This window comes from Physella acuta, unplaced genomic scaffold (genome assembly GCF_028476545.2).
Source record: "Physella acuta isolate Inbredline_101_S28 unplaced genomic scaffold, ASM2847654v3 ptg000081l, whole genome shotgun sequence".
NCBI lineage: Eukaryota > Metazoa > Mollusca > Gastropoda > Physidae > Physella > Physella acuta.
The window spans coordinates 272,369-295,177 of record NW_026731601.1 but is presented as its reverse complement, the minus strand read 5'-3'; the positions used below and the strand labels follow the sequence as shown (position 1 = coordinate 295,177).

The following is a 22,809-nucleotide window of genomic DNA, read 5'->3' as shown; positions in this document are numbered from 1 at the left end:
TTTTTAGATAATATAAGGAAATTGTCACTAGACTTTTTAATTACCTTGTTTATAGTTAAAAAAAAATAATTTTCTTGCATTTTTTATTTGATGGTTGTTTGTAAAAAAAAATACTGCAGCTGCGGTTGAATTATCTTTATTCTATAGACACCATCCCGAGTCCTCTTTCTCCTACAATCAAATACACGCTGTTGTCGGCAAAAATTTTTTGAAAATAAATAAAGTCCATCGCGCGAGAGGCCGCTAATTATTAAGGCGACGGTTGCTTCTTTATAGCATTGATTAGGGCCCCACAATTCATTGTGATTTTATAATGTAAAATGTTCGTTTGTTGTATTGGTAGAAATACTATTCTGTACTATTTCGGTTTGATGTACGTTTACTTCTTTTGTGACGCCTCTGACACCAAGGCTGTCGCCGATGGGTGTTTCATCATCAGCGTAAACCGGGGCGTGTTTGTGGTAGTGTACAAACTAGCTCCCCAACAACTAAGCCTTTTTTAGTTCCGCCACTGGCACCTTGATAGTTGTTTTGTAAAAAAAAACCCAGATCTACGTGATGTTCTATAGTCTAGTAGCTAACACACGCTGTTGCGTAAAAGAAAAATATATATACATGAGTTTTAATATGAAGGTGAAAGATAGGCAAACATTTAAACCACTTCCATAACTTATTTCCCTTTTTATTAATAATCAAATATGTGTGCTCTAGAGCACCTTTTAATATAATTTGCACTAAACAAATTAAAAAGCAATTACTTCTCTTAATTATTTTAAAAAATAAATTATAAATATAAAGAATGACATAATAGTATAAAAAGGAAAACTAATAATATAAATTTAAAAAAAACACATTAAAATAAACATAACTCGAGAAACCATTACACACACAAAGTTTTCATGCTTCATATTCTTTTGACCAACTTACTAACAGGTTTCGTTACGTCAGACATATATTGAAACAGATATTCAAAACAGACTAATAGTACTCACACACATAACTTGCTTTAATTTTTTTAAAATAGTTGATCCCATACATGTCCTACCACTAGACCAGGAGTCGGCAACCTTTTGAAGCGGAAGAGCCAAAAGTTACAATTTTCAAAATTCCCCTGGTTTTAAAGAGCCACTAACATATTTTTTTATTTCAAATATTTTATTTTTTTATTAAGATTATTAGTATTTGTTCAAGGAGCTGGAGAGCCGCATCTTGATATCAAAAGAGCCGCATGCGGCTCGCGAGCCGCAGGTTGCCGACCCCTGCACTAGACTTTCATGAACAATCCACTTCTTCCAGCAAGGCATAGGTTGGGTTTTCCTTTCCTTGCAGTTTTACATTTAGCTCGTTTAGTTTCTTATTGATATCCACCATTACGTTGAATTTTTCAATTTGGAAAGGAAACTTTAACAGGAAACAGGGAGTAACTAAATATTCTAATTGAATAGCGTGTGTTTATTGTTTATATTTATTATTATATCGTTCATTGCCGAGTGTTTCAGAATATTTTTTTTATGCGTTTTGAAATTAATAATATTTGCGCATGGAACTCGCGAGCCGCATTTTGACATCAAAAGAGCCGCATGCGGCTCGCGAGCCGCAGGTTGCCGACCCCTGCATTAGACTGTTTTGAGTTGTTTTTTTTTTTTTAAATTTAGATTTAGAACTAGTTTGTTCAATATGTTTGCTGTAATACAAACAACCCTCTAGTTTTTAGCCGGTCAAAATAAACGTGAAAGCTTTGTATGTGTAATGGTTTCTCGTGTTATGTATGTTTAGTTTTATGGTTTTTTTTGTATTTATATTATTTGTTTTAAATATATTTCCTTTTTGTGTTATGTCAGTCTTTAGTTTGTATTTTTTTAAAAATAATAATTAAGAGAAGTAATTGCTTTTTAATTTGTTCAGTACAAATAAATTAAAAGGGAAATAAGTCATGGAAGTGTTTTGATCGTTTGCCTATCCTTCACACTACAGCTCAGACATATATTTTTTTTTTACGCAACAGCATGTGTTAGCTACTGTATAACATCACAACTGTAGTAGATCTAGATCTATATCTGTTTGTTTTTTACAAAAGCTTTTACCGTCAAGCAAAAATGCAAGAAATTTTTTTTTTAAATATAAAATTTTTTATTATGGTATCCCCAACCCCTCTTGTCAATTTTTAGGCCTACTTAAAAAGACTAACTCTAAGATTTCATTAACTGAACTGGTAAAAGCAGTTTTCTTCCTATCTTTTGCAAATTTCTGTCTTGGTGTCACCCGATGCGGCCCATCCATACTCCCCATTCTGACACCTAGTCTGGTGGGAGCACAAACCAGTTAACTCTACAGCGCCATCTTTTCGTGTACATTATAATTTTAAAAATAGGCTAGGCCAAGGGAAATCATTCACTTGACTAGTCTATTGATTGTTGACGTCAAGCGAGATTATGAATGCAAACACCAGGGACAGGAGACTGGCATTTGCATTGGGCACTGCATGCTAGATTCAGCCTAGATTACTAGATTACATCTCTAGATTTAGATCTTGTAATGACTAGTATTCTAGGCTTCTAAGACATTCTAAGTACTAGATCTAGAATAGATCTAAGTAGAATACATCTAATATCTAATCTAGATCCAGAATCTAGAATCTAGATCTATTGTGATAAATTTAATATTTAGACCTAGGCCTAGGCCTATTTTTTATTAAATAAAATATTTTTATTTATAGTCCTACTAAAATAGTAATTAATTAGTATTATGTAGTATAGGTAGATCTAGACCTAAGTAGGTAATCCCTTAGTTTAGCGTCGGAAATTATCGGGTAATGTTTGTTGAGTTTCGGTAACTAGAGTTACGGTAAACTATGGTTTATTTGACCATTGAAATATAAATAAATTGAAAGTCGATTGTAGTAAATTAATGTTTTAATTTTTTAAGTTTAATCGACTAAAGCAGGGGTCTCCAAACTTTTCAGTCCGAGGGCCGCATTAACTATCAAATTTCACTTCGAGGGCCGTTTCTTCCAGGAATGTCTTTGATTTTTCTAGACAAAGTTCCTCAGCCATCACCAATAAACGTTTTTTTCCGTGGACAAAAAGATCTCCGCGGGCCGGATGAGAGGACATCGCGGGCCGCATCCGGCCCGCGGGCCGTAGTTTGGAGACCCCTGGACTAAAGGAAACAAGAATAAATATAATAGTAGATTTAAATTAGTAGATCTAAAAATTAAAAAAAAACATATATTAATATAAATATAAATAATGAAGTCAAATGTAATAATTTAATGTTTTTGGCTTGCAGCGGATTTGCGACCATTAATTAATTAGATCTAGACTCTAGATCTAGCTAGATATCTAGCTGCTAGACCAAGTAAAAAAATCTATATTACGAACATAGTAAAAATGATTACAAAATGTAAAAATGATTACAAAAATAAATCTATCCAAAATTTAAACATTCTGTATAAAAATAAAAGATGACGCCAAATAAAGTATGGTTTACAGTACTTCCGGTGAATTCCGGAAGTGTGTGACAGACTTTGGCTTTGTTTTACTGTTTTTTACTGCTATACGAATATTCCGGAATAATAACCGACGCTAAACTAAGGGATTACCCCTAAGTATAATATTAGGCATTAGGTAATCTATCGTTTTAGGTATGTAAAATCGTCCGCGACTAGTAATGTGAAAAACAGGTGACTCCTTAAATTTTAATATTTTACATTTTAAGGAGGATTTATGTTTTGAAAAATAAAATACAAATTTCCTTGTTTCATTTATGTACCTGTTTTTAATCAATTGAATTAAAATTTTCAGTAATAAATGAAGACTAGCGATGTTTCCAACAGATGCAACCATCTCATTTACTATAGCAGCTATCTTATTTTTTTAATGTAAACTTATAGCGCAAGATTCAGGGGAAGCCACTATAACTTACAGATGGCCGCTTTTTATATCGAAGTGTCTATTCACAGTCGTGACAGTTTTCGATGGATTTAATGTTAAAAACACCCAATTGGGCATGAAGTAGGTGTAGTCTAGTGGTCATGGGGAATGGCTGTCGTGCCAGAAGGCAAAGGTGGGGGTTCAAATCCATCAGATGTCATATTGCTATGACTCTTAATGTATGCCTTTTAATCTTATTATCAATATACTTTTTCACAGTTACTTGAGTTACTCAAGGAAGGGTTGTTTTTGTTAACTTTTTTTTTGTTGTGACATAATTGTTGGCATATCAGCAAAAAAAAAATGTGAATTGTTAATGGTAATTGATAGTTGAATAGCAATGTGAACAACCAAATAAACTAATAATACTTAATTAGTATTATTTTTTAAAAAATTACTACATCTATTATTCTAGTGTATAGATTTAGAGTGCATAATTGATCATCTATGACCTACGTACGTAGCCTGTAGCAGATATGTCTCATATGAGCCTAAAAGCTAAACTTTAACCTTAATAACTTTTTTATAAAAATATAACAAAATAAAAATTGCACTGCTCTCTTAATCTATACCTCACTCCCCAGTCACAATAAATGCTTTTATTATTTTAAGATATTATTCGCAGTCGTATTTAGCATGAAATGACAGCCGACTGTGAATAGCCATTTTGGGGCTATTCACAGTCGGCTGGGAATAGCCCCAACCGGCTGGGAATAGCCTTGGCCTTTTATATATTAAATCCTGCTTTCAAACACTGCTGTTTAAAGTTAATTTCTTGCCTATATTGATATATTAAGTTAATTATACTAATTAAGCCATTGATTTAGGTTTATCATTCATTTATCTATAATATTTGACACAAATATATCACAATATACTTCTATTAAAGCCTTGACAATGAGGTGACTTTTTCGCACATTACTAGCTTCGGAAGGTTTTACGCACCTAAAACGATAGATTACCTAATAGTAATATAACCTATTTAAATTTTCATTTGCCTGCTAAAATGATTATAGTGACACGAGCCGACCCGCTGCGTATCATACGCCGCTATTTAGTGGTTTTATTTTCTACTTTTCAGTAATTCATAATTTGTGAATTCGACAGTACCAATGCTGCCATTGAAAATATTTACTTTAAAACACTACCCCCCCCCCCCCCCCCCCCTTTCCCTCAACCCCTACCCTATACCCCCCCCCCCATGATAGCAGCCTCCTCTTAGTTACCTCCTCTAAGTTTAAAATCGTTTCAAACTAAATTATCTGCCCCTAATAGCCGTCACTAAACCCGGCTCTACGAATGTAAACATTTAGAGTGAACACCGCTCACCAGACCATGTGGGGGTGGTAGTAATAGAGAGGAAGAGAGGGGACTGCAAGGCACGCTTGCAGCTTGTTTTCTAACGTCTCCCAGAAGAGAATTATATATATAGACTATAGTCCTATAGCCTATAATCACTATAATTATATAATTAATAATTAACTATAATACTAAATTTACTATTTTACTAATTATAATAAGTTTATTAACTTTATTAGTTGTGGGCTAGATCTAGAACTAGAATCTAGCGCTGGCTAGAGTTAGATAGTGTCTAGCAGATGTAGGCTTATCATAACGCGGCTTATCTAATTTCTAATTCTAGTCTATATAGTATACATATTAATAATATTATATATTTAATAATCTAGAAATTAGTAGATGCCCAGATCCATCTAGATCTAGAATAATCTAGTCTAGATAGATGTTTGTGGTTGTTTTTAATTTTTTTTTCTTTTTTTAAGTATTTAGATAATATCTAAGTAAGATATACATCTAGATTTAGATTAGAATCTATATATATAATTCTCTTCTGGGAGACGCTAGAAAACAAGCTGTAAACGCACTCCCTACCATCCCCACCCCTACATGGTCTTAGTGAGCTGTGGTTCACGCTATGTTTACCTTCGTGGAGTCGGGTTTAGTGACGGCTATTAGGGGCAGATAATTTAGTTTGAAACGATTTTAAACGTTGGGGGGAGGGGGGGGGGGGTTATGGTCCTTAACGAGCTACTTATAGTGTTTTAAAGAAATATTTTCAGTGTCAGCGTTGGTACTGTCGAATTCACAAATTATGAATTACTGAAAAGTAGAAAAAACAACACTAAATAGCGGCATATGTTATGCCGCGGGCCGGCTCGTTAGATAAAGATTCTAGAGATAGATTTGTCACTTTGGAATGGTTAAAAATACTTTAAAATAGGCCTACTTTTTTTAGAAGGCCTACTGCTTAAAAGTCAAGTCTTTAACAGTTAATGTTAGTTAGACATAAATCTGTAGACATAGATTTCTAGATCTAGAATCTAGATATAAGTACTTTAGAGGTAGATGCATTAGATAAAAATAAAATCGTTCTAATTAAAGAAGTGTAATCAGCAGTTTGTGTCTGGCAGCGCACAGACTTTTATTTGTGCTAGTTACATTTTATTTTAGCTTAGCCACATTCAATGAGATTTTTTTAATCCTGTTTGTGATTTAGGAATAGCAAGTTTGAAAATGAGTGCTGGCCCACTAATTGTAGAAATCATCTGCACATGCCTGTTAGCTGCGTACCTACTGAACAGATATGGTGACCTGAAGAAACAGCACATACTGGTGACTGCGTGCTGCTTCATCTCTTGGTACTTCTCTCTGATGATTATCTTCATCATTCCCTTGGATGTTTCCCTGGTGAGATACCAACATTTGGACAGTCCCTGGTGACTCACCAACATTTAGACAGTCCCTGGTGACCTACCAACATTTAGACAGTCCCTGGTGACCTACCAACATTTAGACAGTCCCTGGTGACCTACCAACATTTAGACAGTCCCTGGTGACCTACCAACATTTAGACAGTCCCTGGTGACCTACCAACATTTAGACAGTCCCTGGTGACCTACCAACATTTAGACAGTCCCTGGTGACCTACCAACATTTAGACAGTCCCTGGTGACATACCAACATTTAGACAGTCCCTGGTGACCTACTAACATTTAGACAGTCCCTGGTGACCTACCAACATTTAGACAGTCCCTGGTGACCTACCAACATTTAGACAGTCCCTGGTGACCTACCAACATTTAGACAGTCCCTGGTGACCTACCAACATTTAGACAGTCCCTGGTGACCTACCAACATTTAGACAGTCCCTGGTGACCACCCAACATTTAGACATGAAGTCATTAATGCAAGTAAGTATTTGTGTGCATGACATAAAATATTGTAATGTGTATACTTGTATATGCCACTTTCAGACCTTCTATAGGCAGTGTGTGTATGACCGTAGCCCCCAAAGCAGCACCACAACAGCAGCAAGCACCACAGTTGGCAATGGATCTGACTACGACAACGTGTCCACACCCAGCTTGACAAGCCATGCTGGCCAGCAGGCAGAGAGTAGCACTTTCTCTGAGGAAGATCTTTACACGGCATGTGGTCAGCCTGCTAGCTACGTACCTGACCAGGTGCTGCCCATTTTATGGAGAATTATTTACTGGACCTCTCAAGTATTGACATGGTAATGTTAACATTTACTAGACCTCTCAAGTATTGACATGGTAATGTTTACATTTACTAGACCTCTCAAGTATTGACATGGTAATGTTTACATTTACTGGACCTCACAAGTATTGACATGGTAATGTTTACATTTACTAGACCTCAAGTATTGACATGGTAATGTTTACATTTACTGGACCTCACAAGTATTGACATGGTAATGTTTACATTTACTAGACCTCAAGTATTGACATGGTAATGTTTACATTTACTGGACCTCAAGTATTGACATGGTAATGTTTACATTTACTAGACCTCTCAAGTATTGACATGGTAATGTTAACATTTACTAGACCTCTCAAGTATTGACATGGTAATGTTAACATTTACTAGACCTCTCAAGTATTGACATGGTAATGTTTACATTTACTAGACCTCTCAAGTATTGACATGGTAATGTTAACATTTACTAGACCTCTCAAGTATTGACATGGTAATGTTTACATTTACTAGACCTCAAGTATTGACATGGTAATGTTTACATTTACTAGACCTCAAGTATTGACATGGTAATGTTTACATTTACTAGACCTCAAGTATTGACATGGTAATGTTTACATTTACTAGACCTCAAGTATTGACATGGTAATATTTACATTTACTAGACCTCAAGTATTGACATGGTAATGTTTACATTTACTAGACCTCAAGTATTGACATGGTAATGTTTACATTTACTAGACCTCAAGTATTGACATGGTAATGTTTACATTTACTAGACCTCAAGTATTGACATGGTAATGTTAACATTTACTAGACCTCAAGTATTGACATGGTAATGTTTACATTTACTAGACCTCAAGTATTGACATGGTAATGTTAACATTTACTAGACCTCTCAAGTATTGACATGGTAATGTTTACATTTACTAGACCTAAAGTATTGACATGGTAATGTTTACATTTACTGGACCTCAAGTATTGACATGGTAATGTTTACATTTACTAGACCTCAAGTATTGACATGGTAATGTTTACATTTACTAGACCTCAAGTATTGACATGGTAATGTTTACATTTACTAGACCTCAAGTATTGACATGGTAATGTTTACATTTACTAGACCTAAAGTATTGACATGGTAATGTTTACATTTACTAGACCTCAAGTATTGACATGGTAATGTTAACATTTACTGGAGCTCTCAAGTATTGACATGGTAATGTTAACATTTACTAGACCTCAAGTATTGACATGGTAATGTTTACATTTACTAGACCTCAAGTATTGACATGGTAATGTTAACATTTACTAGACCACAAGTATTGACATGGTAATGTTAACATTTACTAGACCTCAAGTATTGACATGGTAATGTTTACATTTACTGGACCTCTCAAGTATTGACATGGTAATGTTAACATTTACTAGACCTCAAGTATTGACATGGTAATGTTTACATTTACTAGACCTCAAGTATTGACATGGTAATGTTAACATTTACTAGACCTCAAGTATTGACATGGTAATGTTTACATTTACTAGACCTCTCAAGTATTGACATGGTAATGTTAACATTTACTAGACCTCTCAAGTATTGACATGGTAATGTTTACATTTACTAGACCTCTCAAGTATTGACATGGTAATGTTAACATTTACTAGACCTCTCAAGTATTGACATGGTAATGTTAACATTTACTAGACCTCAAGTATTGACATGGTAATGTTTACATTTACTAGACCTCTCAAGTATTGACATGGTAATGTTAACATTTACTAGACCTCTCAAGTATTGACATGGTAATGTTTACATTTACTAGACCTCTCAAGTATTGACATGGTAATGTTAACATTTACTAGACCTCAAGTATTGACATGGTAATGTTAACATTTACTAGACCTCTCAAGTATTGACATGGTAATGTTAACATTTACTAGACCTCAAGTATTGACATGGTAATGTTAACATTTACTAGACCTCAAGTATTGACATGGTAATGTTAACATTTACTAGACCTCTCAAGTATTGACATGGTAATGTTAACATTTACTAGACCTCAAGTATTGACATGGTAATGTTTACATTTACTGGACCTCAAGTATTGACATGGTAATGTTAACATTTACTAGACCTCTCAAGTATTAACATGGTAATGTTTACGTTTACTAGACCTCAAGTATTGACATGGTAATGTTAACATTTACTAGACCTCTCAAGTATTGACATGGTAATGTTTACATTTACTAGACCTCAAGTATTGACATGGTAATGTTTACATTTACTAGATCTCAAGTATTGACATGGTAATGTTTACATTTACTAGACCTAAAGTATTGACATGGTAATGTTAACATTTACTAGACCTCAAGTATTGACATGGTAATGTTAACATTTACTAGACCTCTCAAGTATTGACATGGTAATGTTTACATTTACTAGACCTCTCAAGTATTGACATGGTAATGTTTACATTTACTAGACCTCACAAGTATTGACATGGTAGTGTTTACATTTACTGGAGCTCAGCATGGTAATGTTTTAGTCTGAACAGTGAAGAGACATATTAGAAAAAACACATATATTAAAGCCCATGTTTGAACCTTTCACCCACAGGCTTATCATGCCAATGATGCAGTCATATGCAAAAACTGGAGACTTCACAGTTCTTGGCAAAATTAAATCAGCTTTGATAGAGAATGCAATTTTCTATGGAACCTACCTGCTGATTTTTGGCATCTGTTTGATCTATGTGGCTGTGCATGTCAGCATTGATGGGTAAATATCCAACTCAGGCAGGAAATGGGCTAATTCCTTGATTAATGATCTTGTATGAATGAACTAGACATGTTTAAGTTGTTTGTAAATGTATGAATGAACTGGACATGTTTAAGTTGTTTGTAAATGTATGAATGTACTGGACATGTTTAAGTTGTTTGTAAATGTATGAATGAACTGGACATGTTTAAGTTGTTTGTAAATGTATGAATGTACTGGACATGTTTAAGGGGATAGGCGCTAGAGAAAAGGCCCAAAAATGTGAAAATTGTCCGTTTTCGGTATTTTATGTATTTGTGTAGTTTAGTATTCTTAGAATCGATTACTGCTTTAATTACGCTTTAAATTTAGTATTTAGATATACAAAAGTCAACATAAACACCCCCACCCCCCAGCTACACAGCTGACTATTTTACAAAATAGTCAAAAATGACCTATTTTCACATGAAGACATTACTTTGCTTAGTAAATGGAGGTAGCTATATCATATATCGTTGGAAACGTCATTCTTAGTATCGTTCAAGTACCTATAATCGAAAGCTGTAACTATATTAGCCTATGAGATTCAAAGCTTTGAAAACATCGACTGTCGAGACTTTTCATTGGATTCTTATGTCCTATAAATTTTGATTGGACAAAATGGGGACACACCCCCGGCAGTTTAACCTCTGCGCATGCGCACTCGCTATGTTTACAACCATTTCTCTCTAAAGCGGTCGTCGATGCATAGGCAATAAACGCTCGTCGTTCAAGCTACCTACTAGAAAATCTAGTTCTACTATTCATTCATTTCACCTTTCAAGATGCCCAAACAGAATTTTCGTTTTGGCAAAAAAAAAAAGAAATGCAAACCCTAGAGGAATTCATGCTAGGAGACTCGAAGAATCTTTACTGAATTCAAGTTCAAGGTAAGTTTTACTCTAGATCTAGAATCTAGTTTTAGTTTTATCACCACATGCCGCATTGATTCATTGATGATAGATCTAGAACTAGAATAGATTCTAGATCTATCTAGGCTATACGTCTAAGATCACTAATTCTAATCTAGATATCTATTATCTAGATCTAGTTTATTTGTAATAGATCTAGATTCTAGTAATAGAGGTAGATCTCTCAGATACTCTCTCTAGATCTAGATTCTAGTCTAGTATTGTCAGTCCAGTCATTTGATAGAACTAACTAGGATCTAGATCTAGATAATATCCATGCCCAATTGATAATTTTAATTAGCTCTAGATCTAGATGTAAATCTAGCCATTCATTATATTTAGGGCTTGTAATTATAAACATAAATGCAACTAACTAGGTGGTCTAGTATTGTCATAATTAATTATCTAATGTAAATAGACCTAGATCTAGTAGATCTATAACACACTTAACTTTGTCCTTGTGATAATAATTTGGCAGCTTTTAATTCTGATTGTTTTTCTATTTTATTTTCAGTTCCACTGTGGATGCTGACATTGAACCACAGGTATGTGGTAAGGCTGAACAGAAGTTTGCAACCTACAGCTCTTGCACTGCCACTCCACTGGAATCTGCTACCTTATCACAGGAATCTTACTTCCTAATTCACGAAAGCTCCTTGCTTTCTCTATTAGCAGGAGTTGCATGCACAACTTGTGGCAACGATGGTCTTCAATTGTCAACGACAAACTCCAATGGACTTGCTGCACAGTTAAAAATTCACTGCCCTCAGTGTAACCATGATTGGAAAGGCTGGACATCACCGCCCGTGAACAAGCAATATGACATAAACTACAGAACAGTTTTAGGATGCAAAGAAAATGGCATAGGTTTTTATAAACTGAAATCGCTCCTCTCAGCTATGAATTTAAAACACCACATGCATCATAAAACATTCTATCAGATCGCCAAAACAGTGGGCACTGCAGCACAAGATGCAGCAGAAGATGCTATGGTCAAAGCAGCTAGTGTTGTTACTGAGCGAGCAACAGCTGCAGGTCTACAACCTGAACAGGCTATTAGTAACACCGGTTGCCCTGTCATAACCATTTCATATGATGGAACATGGCAAAAAAGAGGGCATTCGTCTCACAACGGTGTTGGCGTTGCAATTGATGTAGACAGCGGCCTGGTTTTAGACACAGAGGTCATCAGCAACTATTGCAAAATGTGTGCTGTTGGTCCTAAACCAGGTTCAGCAGATTATGATAAATGGATGGCACTACACATCTCGAGCTGTCAAAAGAATGCCGACTGCTCGTCAAATGCTATGGAGACTTTGGCAGCAAATAGAATCTTTTCGAGATCTATTACGAAAAGAAAGCTTGTTTATGGCGCAATGTTATGTGATGGTGATGCTAAGGCTCATAAGGAGGTTGAACATTGCTATGATATTCCTGTTAGGAAAGAGGATTGTATTAATCATATAGCTAAACGCATGTTTAATGCATTAGAAAATTTGAAAAAGGGAAATAAGGCATCGTTAAATAGACGCCTTACGAAGCCGGTAATTGAAAAAATAACAAACACCTATGCCAAGAACTTAAAGGATAATGCCCCAGATGTTGTAAAGATGAAACAAGGTGTTTTAGGTGGATTTTTCCACATGCTTTCAACTGACAAGTCTCCCAACCATAAGTTTTGCCCTTCGGGGGAGAAATCTTGGTGTCACTACCAGAGGGCACTTGTAACTGGTAATTTCAGGAAGCACAGACCTGCATTTACTCCAGAGGTTGGGCAATTAATCTATCCCATTGTTGTAAGGCTTACAGATATGGATCTATTGCAGAGATGTGCAAAAATGTGCACACAAAACGCTAATGAAAGTTTTAATGCCCTTATCTGGCAACGTTGTCCAAAAACCTCTTTTTCTTCAAAGGCGGCAGTTGATACTGCAACATCGCTCGCAATTTTGTCGTTTAATTGTGGCCCGATAGGGTTGAAAATGGTAATGGACAGATTGGGATGCAGCTGGAGCCTTGTGAACAATGTTTTTGCAGTAAAAATGCTTAAGCAAAAGTGCATTAACTCCAGAAAGAGAAAACTCGGAATTTCGAAATGGAAGCGGAAAAACATGAAAAAGCAGCGCCTTCAAGTTGAGTATGAGAATGAACAAAAAGAGGGTGAAACCTATGCACCTGGGGCTTTCAATAACTAGTGGGCATACCCATTTATGTAAAAAATCATTTCATTTCTTATTATTATTTTGATTAAAGTTTTTTTGTCACTTTTTATACTTAAAATGCGTTTATCTCAAAATTGTATTTTTGATCATTTTCTGTTTGCTCAGTTCTAAAATCTCAGCTATTATACTAGCTAGAGCCATTAAACTTAGTAGGCATGTTCCTAGTTCAATTATGTAGTCAGCTAGCTATTTAGATATGAAATTGGTTGGTAGAAAAAATTTTTGGAAATTTTTTACCAACCCTAGGGTGGTAAATTTGATGGTATTTTGCGATACCAAATTTTGAAAATTTGAAAAAAATATTTGTAAAGTGTTTTCTCTTAAAATTGTTAGCCAGCTGACTCTAATAGGGTTATTAAGAGTAGGATCAATGATTATATGACAGAATTATATTTTAGTTTATGAAATTTTAGAACTCCAGAAAAGGTTGTTTTTTTCAAGATGGCCGCCGGTGCCATGGCAACCATATTTTCAGAAGAGTATCAGATGCCTGCAAATATTTTCCCTCAAGTATCCTAACTTAGATACACACAAATAAATAGATAAAGCTTAATACTTTAGAACTTTGTAATTTCTGGAGCCTACCCCCTTTTAAGTTGTTTGTAAATGTATGAATGAACTGGACATGTTTAAGTTGTTTATAAATGTATGCATGAACTGGACATGTTTAAGTTGTTTGTAAATGTGCAGGAACTGGACATGTTTAAGTTGTTAGTAAATGTATGAATGTACTGGACATGTTTAAGTTGTTTGTAAATGTATGAATGTACTGGACATGTTTAAGTTGTTTGTAAATGTGCAGGAACTGTCATCTGGTGCTAGGGCCTTGTCGTGGCTTGGCAGCTTGCGTACCCTGACGACCCCCAGAGCTATACCAGCGGGAGTGTTATTTCCTGGCAGGTTCAACCAAGCTGGGAAGGTCTGCGCGGGTAGGGGTCAGACGAAAGCTAGCACCCTGGTCCTCCAGGTTGGGGGTTGAGCATAAGGTCAGCAACCTTATCTCGTAAAACAAATTACCCGCTACAGAAACGCAGACAGAGAGAAACAAAGACAGCTCGGACCAGGGGAAAAATGGATCTCCCGATGGAGAATTTATGAAGCCGGGTGGTGAAAGCCAATATGTATTGGAAACTACCAGGTCGACCACCATTATTTCCACTAGGACCACCATCAATATTGGAGCTTGGAATGTCCGCACGATGTACGAAGCTGGAAAAGCAACCCAAGTAGCAGCAGAAATGAGACGCTATAAAATAGCTATCCTGGGTGTCAGCGAATCAAGGTGGACTGGCTCAGGACAAAAAAGGCTGATAACAGGAGAGCTACTGCTGTACTCAGGCCATGAGGATGAAAATGCACCACATACTCAAGGAGTTGCACTCATGCTATCAAACCAAGCACAAAGGGCTCTCATCGGATGGGAGGCACACTGCCCGCGGATCATAACAGCTACCTTTAAAACTAAAATAAGACGAATAAACATGGACATAATACAGGCCTACGCCCCAACAAATGACAGCAAAGAGGAGGACAAAGACGAATTCTACAACAGGCTAATGACCATTATCCAGAACCGCCCAAGAAGGAACATCCTTATACTCATGGGCGACTTCAATGCTAAGATTGGAAGCGACAACAGAGGATATGAAGAATGTATGGGACAGCAGGGTTTAGGTGAGATGAACGAAAACGGAGAAAGATTTGCTGACTTGTGTGCCACAAATAATTTAGTCATTGGAGGTAGTCTCTTTCATCACAAAAGGATACATAAAGCTACTTGGGTATCACCCGACCTATCTACAGAAAACCAGATAGACCATATATGTATCATAAAAAAGTTCAGGAGATCACTTCAGGATGTACGCGTCAAGAGAGGAGCTGATGTTGCTTCAGACCATCACCTACTGGTAGCTAAAGTAAAACTCAAGCTGAAGAAAAACATGTTGGAAAACAAAAGGAAATACAGGTACAACACAGGCCTGCTAAAGGACCCATCTAAACTCAACGAATTTAAACTTCATATGTCCAATAGGTTCCAGGTACTACAAGAACTAATAGAAGAAGAGACGATAGAGGAAACATGGGAAAAAACTAAAAGTATATTAACATCAACATGCGAAGAAGTGCTAGGCCCTATCAAAGGACAAGCGAAGGAATGGATATCAGCAGATACCATGAAAATTATTGAAGAGAGAAAAAGAAAGAAGGCAACATTAAACAACAGCCGCACACGGGCTTCGAAATTAAAAGCACTGGAAGAATACACCGAAACGAACAAAAATGTAAAGAAACACATAAGGAAAGACAAACGGAGCTATTTGGAACTGCTGGCAAGAGAAGCGGAAGAAGCACTGTACCATGGTAATATTAGGGACGTGTACAATACAATTAAGAAGATATCTGGTAAGTACAGTAAGCCAGAGAGGCCAGTGAAAACCAAAGATGGAAAGACAATACCTGATACGGAAGGACAGATGAAGAGATGGGTAGAACATTTTGAAGAACTACTGAATAGACCAACACCAGAGTGCACGCAAGACATACCACCAGCTGAAAGTGACCTCCCTATAGACTGCAACCCACCTTCAAAAGAAGAGATACATAGAGCTATAAAGCAGCTGAAAAATTGGAAGGCTCCAGGAATAGATGGTATACCGGCAGAAGCACTGACAGCAGATATAGAAACTAGCACCACACTACTATACACACTCTTCAAGAAAATCTGGGAAGATGAACAAATACCAGAGGAGTGGAAGGAGGGACTACTCATAAAGCTTCCAAAGAAAGGCGATCTTAGTGCATGCTCTAACTATAGAGGGATAACACTTTTGTCCATCCCAGGCAAAGTCTTCAACAGAATATTATTAAACAGAATGAAGGAAGCCATAGATCCCCAGCTTCGAGATCAACAGGCGGGCTTTAGGAAGGAAAGGTCATGCATAGACCAAATTGCTACCCTGCGCATCATCATTGAACAGACCCAAGAGTGGAACTCATCTCTCTACATTAATTTCATAGACTATGAGAAGGCCTTTGATAGCCTGGATAGGCAGTCAATGTGGAAATTGTTGAGACACTACGGGGTGCCACAGAAAATAGTCAACATTATTATGTCTTCATATGAAGGTCTCAAATGTAGAGTAGTGCATGGCCAACAGACTACAGAGGCCTTCCCAGTACGGACCGGAGTAAGGCAGGGTTGCCTACTTTCACCATTCCTGTTCCTACTGGCCATAGACTGGGTTATGAAGATGTCAACAGAGAAAACGCGAAACGGTATACAGTGGACATTGTGGAGCCAGCTGGATGACCTGGACTTTGCTGACGACCTGGCCCTCCTTTCTCACACACAACAGCAAATGCAGGATAAAACCAACAGGGTTGCAAATTTTTCTACAAGCCTGGGTCTGAACATCCACAGAGGGAAAAGTAAAGTTCTCAAAGTCAATGCATCAAACAACAACCCTATAACACTGGCAGAAGAAGCCCTAGAAGAAGTGGATAGATTCACCTACCTTGGAAGTATTGTTGATAAGCAGGGTGGGACAGAAGCAGACATAAAAATAAGGACGGGTAAGGCAAGAGCAGTCTTCAACCAACTAAAAAATGTTTGGGGTTCGGGAGATTTAACCCTTAGAATAAAAATCCGGATCTTCAACACACTAGTAAAACCTGTTTTACTCTATGGAGCCGAGACATGGAGAATAACTGCTATAAATAAGAAGAAAATACAATCATTTATAAACGCATGTCTCAGAAAGATCCTGCGAATTCGCTGGCCTAAAACCATCAGAAATGATGTTCTATGGCAACGGACAAATCAACTGCCAGTGGAAGTAGAGATCCTCCAGAGAAAATGGAAATGGATTGGCCACACACTCAGGAAGCCTGTATCCAGCATAACAAGACAGGCCCTCACCTGGAATCCACAAGGCAGGAGGAAGAGAGGCAGACCAAGAAAGACCTGGAGACGTGACCTGGAAGAAGACACCAAGAAGATTGGATACACCTGGGGACAGTTGGAGAGACTAGCCCTGGACAGAGACGTCTGGAAAGCTCTTGTCAGCGGCCTATGTCCCAGTAGGGACGACAGGCAAACATGAACATGAAATGTACACGAACTGGACATGTTTAAGTTGTTTGTAAATGTGCAGGAACTGGACATGCTTAAGTTGTTTGTAAATGGATGAATGTACTGGACATGTTTAAGTTGTTTGTAAATGTATGAATGTACTGGACATGTTTAAGTTGTTTGTAAATGTATGAATGTACTGGACATGTTTAAGTTGTTTGTAAATGTGCAGGAACTGGACATGTTTAAGTTGTTTGTAAATGTGCAGGAACTGGACATGTTTAAGTTGTTTGTAAATGTGCAGGAACTGGACATGTTTAAGTTGTTTGTAAATGTGCAGGAACTGGACATGTTTAAGTTGTTTGTAAATGTGCAGGAACTGGACATGTTTAAGTTGTTTGTAAATGTGCAGGAACTGGACATGTTTAAGTTGTTTGTAAATGTGCAGGAACTGGACATGTTTAAGTTGTTTGTAAATGTGCAGGAACTGGACATGTTTAAGTTGTTTGTAAATGTGCAGGAACTGGACATGTTTAAGTTGTTTGTAAATGTGCAGGAACTGGACATGTTTAAGTTGTTTGTAAATGTGCAGGAACTGGACATGTTTAAGTTGTTTGTAAATGTGCAGGAACTGGACATGTTTAAGTTGTTTGTAAATGTGCAGGAACTGGACATGTTTAAGTTGTTTGTAAATGTGCAGGAACTGGACATGTTTAAGTTGTTTGTAAATGTGCAGGAACTGGACATGTTTAAGTTGTTTGTAAATGTGCAGGAACTGGACATGTTTAAGTTGTTTGTAAATGTGCAGGAACTGGACATGTTTAAGTTGTTTGTAAATGTGCAGGAACTGGACATGTTTAAGTTGTTTGTAAATGTGCAGGAACTGGACATGTTTAAGTTGTTTGTAAATGTGCAGGAACTGGACATGTTTAAGTTGTTTGTAAATGTATGAATGAACTGGACATGTTTAAGTTGTTTATAAATGTATGCATGAACTGGACATGTTTAAGTTGTTTGTAAATGTGCAGGAACTGGACATGTTTAAGTTGTTAGTAAATGTATGAATGTACTGGACATGTTTAAGTTGTTTGTAAATGTATGAATGTACTGGACATGTTTAAGTTGTTTGTAAATGTGCAGGAACTGGACATGTTTAAGTTGTTTGTAAATGTGCAGGAACTGGACATGTTTAAGTTGTTTGTAAATGTGCAGGAACTGGACATGTTTAAGTTGTTTGTAAATGTGCAGGAACTGGACATGTTTAAGTTGTTTGTAAATGTGCAGGAACTGGACATGTTTAAGTTGTTTGTAAATGTGCAGGAACTGGACATGTTTAAGTTGTTTGTAAATGTGCAGGAACTGGACATGTTTAAGTTGTTTGTAAATGTATGAATGAACTGGACATGTGTAAGTTGTAAATGTGCAGGAACTGGACATGTTTAAGTTGTAAATGTGCAGGAACTGGACATGTTTAAGTTGTAAATGTGCAGGAACTGGACATGTTTAAGTTGTAAATGTGCAGGAACTGATATTTCAGTGAGAAGCTGAAGATCATTGGTGTAACAGCCAGCAACACTTGGGGCCTGTTTGTCCTGGTGCTCATGCTGGGCTATGGTCTGGTGGACGTGCCCAGGTCTCTGTGGAACAAGTCCAAGAGGGGATACATGCTGTCCAACACTTACTTTAAGATAGCCAAGCTGAGCACAGAGAAAACTGAGGCCGAGGAGGCCTTAGAAGATGTCTTGGAGGTAAGTGGTGGACAATGCAAGAAAAATACATTGAATAAAATTGACCAGCTTTGGCTGAAACAAAATTTGATTTATAGCTGATGAATTAAAATATATTTGTAGTGTGTAATGATTGGATGTGACAGTTGATTGAAATGTGTGCTGCAGTGTGTAATGATTGAAATGTGTGCTATAGTGTGTAATGATTGAAATGTGTGCTGCAGTGTGTAATGATTGAAATGTGTGCTGCAGTGTGTAATGATTGAAATGTGTGCTGCAGTGTGTAATGATTGAAATGTGTGCTACAGTGTGTAATGATTGAAATGTGTGCTGCAGTGTGTAATGATTGAAATGTGTGCTGCAGTGTGTAATGATTGAAATGTGTGCTGCAGTGTGTATTGATTGAAATGTGTGCTCCTTTGTGTAATGATTGAAATGTGTGCTACAGTGTGTAATGATTGAAATGTGTGCTGCAGTGTGTAATGATTGAAATGTGTGCTACAGTGTGTAATGATTGAAATGTGTTCTGCAGTGTGTAATGATTGAAATGTGTGCTGCAGTGTGTAATGATTGAAATGTGTGCTGCAGTGTGTAATGATTGAAATGTGTGCTACAGTGTGTAATGATTGAAATGTGTGCTACAGTGTGTAATGATTGAAATGTGTGCTACAGTGTGTAATGATTGAAATGTGTGCTGCAGTGTGTGATGATTGAAATGTGTGCTGCAATGTGTAATGATTGAAATGTGTGCTACAGTGTGTAATGATTGAAATGTGTGCTGCAGTGTGTAATGATTGAAATGTGTGCTGCAGTGTGTAATGATTGAAATGTGTGCTGCAGTGTGTGATGATTGAAATGTGTGCTGCAGTGTCTGATGATTGAAATGTGTGCTGCAGTGTGTGATGATTGAAATGTGTGCTACAGTGTGTAATGATTGAAATGTGTGCTGCAGTGTGTAATGATTGAAATGTGTGCTGCAGTGTGTAATGATTGAAATGTGTGCTGCAGTGTGTAATGATTGAAATGTGTGCTGCAGTGTGTAATGATTGAAATGTGTGCTACAGTGTGTAATGATTGAAATGTGTGCTACAGTGTGTAATGATTGAAATGTGTGCTGCAGTGTGTAATGATTGAAATGTGTGCTGCAGTGTGTAATGGTTGGATGTGACAGTTGACCGTGATTTCTTTCTGACAGGAGACCAGACGAGCTGCTGAGAAGATCCGCTACAACCACCCTCTCAGGAAACACATGGACACCATACTCACAAAGGTAACCATGGCAACTACTGACCTGGCCCTGGCGGTCAAAAGAAAATCTGAGCAACTTTGTTCACTACATGTTATCATTGTATGTATATAGAATCTGAGCAACATTGTTAACTACATGTTATCATTGTATGTATATAGAAGCTGAGCAACTTTGTTCACTACATGTTATCATTGTATGTGTATAGAATCTGAGCAACTTTGTTCACTACATGTTATCATTGTATGTATATAGAATCTGAGCAACTATGTTCACTACATGTTATCATTGTATGTATATAGAATCTGAGCAACATTGTTCACTACATGTTATCATTGTATGTATATAAAATTGTTTCAGTGCCCAGAGAGCACACGCCAGTCTGTGCGAGGAAAACATGATGACTTTGAGGACTTCAACCAACCTGCCGATTTACTGTCAGAGGGGACACTGGTCAAGCTCCACAAGAAAGTAATCAGGTGGGTCAGTCCAAACCTTATCATCAGGTGGGTCAGTCCAAACCTTATCATCAGGTGGGTCAGTCCAAATCTTGTCATCAGGTGGGTCAGTCCAAACCTTATCATCAGGTGGGTCAGTCCAAGTCTTGTCATCAGGTGGGTCAGTCCAAACCTTATCATCAGGTGGGTCAGTCCAAACCTTATCATCAGGTGGGTCAGTCCAAACCTTATCATCAGGCGGGTCAGTCCAAACCTTATCATCAGGTGGGTCAGTCCAAACCTTATCATCAGGTGGGTCAGTCCAAACCTTATCATCAGGCGGGTCAGTCCAAACCTTATCATCAGGTGGGTCAGTCCAAACCTTATCATCAGGTGGGTCAGTCCAAACCTTATCATCAGGCGGGTCAGTCCAAACCTTATCATCAGGCGGGTCAGTCCAAACCTTATCATCAGGTGGGTCAGTCCAAACCTTATCATCAGGTGGGTCAGTCCAAACCTTATCATCAGGTGGGTCAGTCCAAACCTTATCATCAGGTGGGTCAGTCCAAACAAAACAGGCGCACCAGCATTCAGTGGTCCAATAAACATTTTCAGGCGCAGCCAAATCCACAAGCGCACCAGCATTCAGTGGTCCAACCTGCTGAACATGGCCCTAGAGTGGGAGGACATTGACGTGAACATGCAGAGCACTGACAGGAGGTACAGGCACTCGGACCCTGCTGCAGGCACTTTCTACTTCCAATGGATCCGAAATATCTACACACCAACTGTGGGTAAGCACTCAACTTTCAATGGATCAGAAAGATCCACACACCTCCTGTGGGTAAACAAACAAATTCTGCTTAGATTGAGTAAGTTTCGTAAGTCTGGACTTATGCATTATGTATATCTGGCTTGTGGGTTATATCTGACATGTGGGTTTAATATTTTTATATATATATATATATATATATATATATATATATATATATATATATATATCTGGCTTGTTGGTTAGATGTATCTTGCTTGTTGGTTTATATTTTTTTAACCTTTGCCCTCTAGAATGGTACTGGAAGTGTCAGGTCAGGCCCTATGTGTTTATGGTGGGTGCCGGCGTCTTGACCATCGTCTCCTTCATGGTGGTGTGGTCAGAGTGTTTGTTCTTCATCAAGGACCCGGTGCTGTCACTGTTTGCCATCTTTATTAATCTGGCCAGGGAGAACTACGACTATGTTTATATTGAGGTTAGTTGCAAACATGTCCTATTTATTCCATTGTTTATATAATGGTTAGAATCATTTGTGCTGAGAGCAAATAATTATTCCTTTGCATAATGACCTGTGTTGTGATGAAACTGTAGATTAACTCTAAGGTTTTTTTCCAGCTTGCTTCAGTCTTGACCATTGCCTATCTCTGCTTCTGTGCATACTTCAGTGTGTTTAAAATTAGAATTTTGAATCTCTACTACATTGCACCCCACCACCAGACCAATGAACACAGTCTCATTTTTATTGGCATGTAAGTAAACATTATGGATGTGTAAGTAAACATTGTGGGGGTGTAAGTAAACATTGTGGATGTGTACGTAAACATTGTGGATGTGTAAGTAAACATTGTGGGGGTGTAAGTAAACATTGTGGGGGTGTAAGTAAACATTGTGGGGGTGTAAGTAAACATTGTGGGGGTGTAAGTAAACATTGTGGGGGTGTAAGTAAACATTGTGGATGTGTACGTAAACATTGTGGATGTGTAAGTAAACATTGTGGGGGTGTAAGTAAACATTGTGGGGGTGTAAGTAAACATTGTGGGGGTGTAAGTAAACATTGTGGGGGTGTAAGTAAACATTGTGGGGGTGTAAGTAAACATTGTGGGGGTGTAAGTAAACATTGTGGGGGTGTAAGTAAACATTGTGGGGGTGTAAGTAAACATTGTGGGGGTGTAAGTAA

At 37.4% G+C, this 22,809-nt stretch overlaps 1 protein-coding gene across 2 annotated transcripts in view; it reads left to right on the top strand.

The window, feature by feature from the left end:
* The first annotated feature begins 2,409 nt into the window (after positions 1 to 2,409).
* Positions 2,410 to 22,809, top strand: part of LOC131957388 (G-protein coupled receptor-associated protein LMBRD2) — a 32,647-nt gene continuing 12,247 nt past the window's right edge. The window contains exons 1-10 of one of the 2 annotated variants that reach the window (XM_059322193.1): positions 2,410 to 2,532; positions 6,448 to 6,638; positions 7,205 to 7,467; positions 10,066 to 10,227; positions 18,988 to 19,198; positions 20,373 to 20,447; positions 20,784 to 20,902; positions 21,476 to 21,654; positions 21,926 to 22,107; positions 22,248 to 22,381. In XM_059322193.1, coding sequence (XP_059178176.1) covers positions 6,465 to 6,638; positions 7,205 to 7,467; positions 10,066 to 10,227; positions 18,988 to 19,198; positions 20,373 to 20,447; positions 20,784 to 20,902; positions 21,476 to 21,654; positions 21,926 to 22,107; positions 22,248 to 22,381 — 1,499 coding nt within the window. In that variant the 5' untranslated portion in view covers positions 2,410 to 2,532; positions 6,448 to 6,464. Of the gene's footprint in view, positions 2,570 to 6,447; positions 6,639 to 7,204; positions 7,468 to 10,065; positions 10,228 to 18,987; positions 19,199 to 20,372; positions 20,448 to 20,783; positions 20,903 to 21,475; positions 21,655 to 21,925; positions 22,108 to 22,247; positions 22,382 to 22,809 lie in introns of both variants that reach the window. The other variant, XM_059322185.1, reaches the window with a different exon arrangement.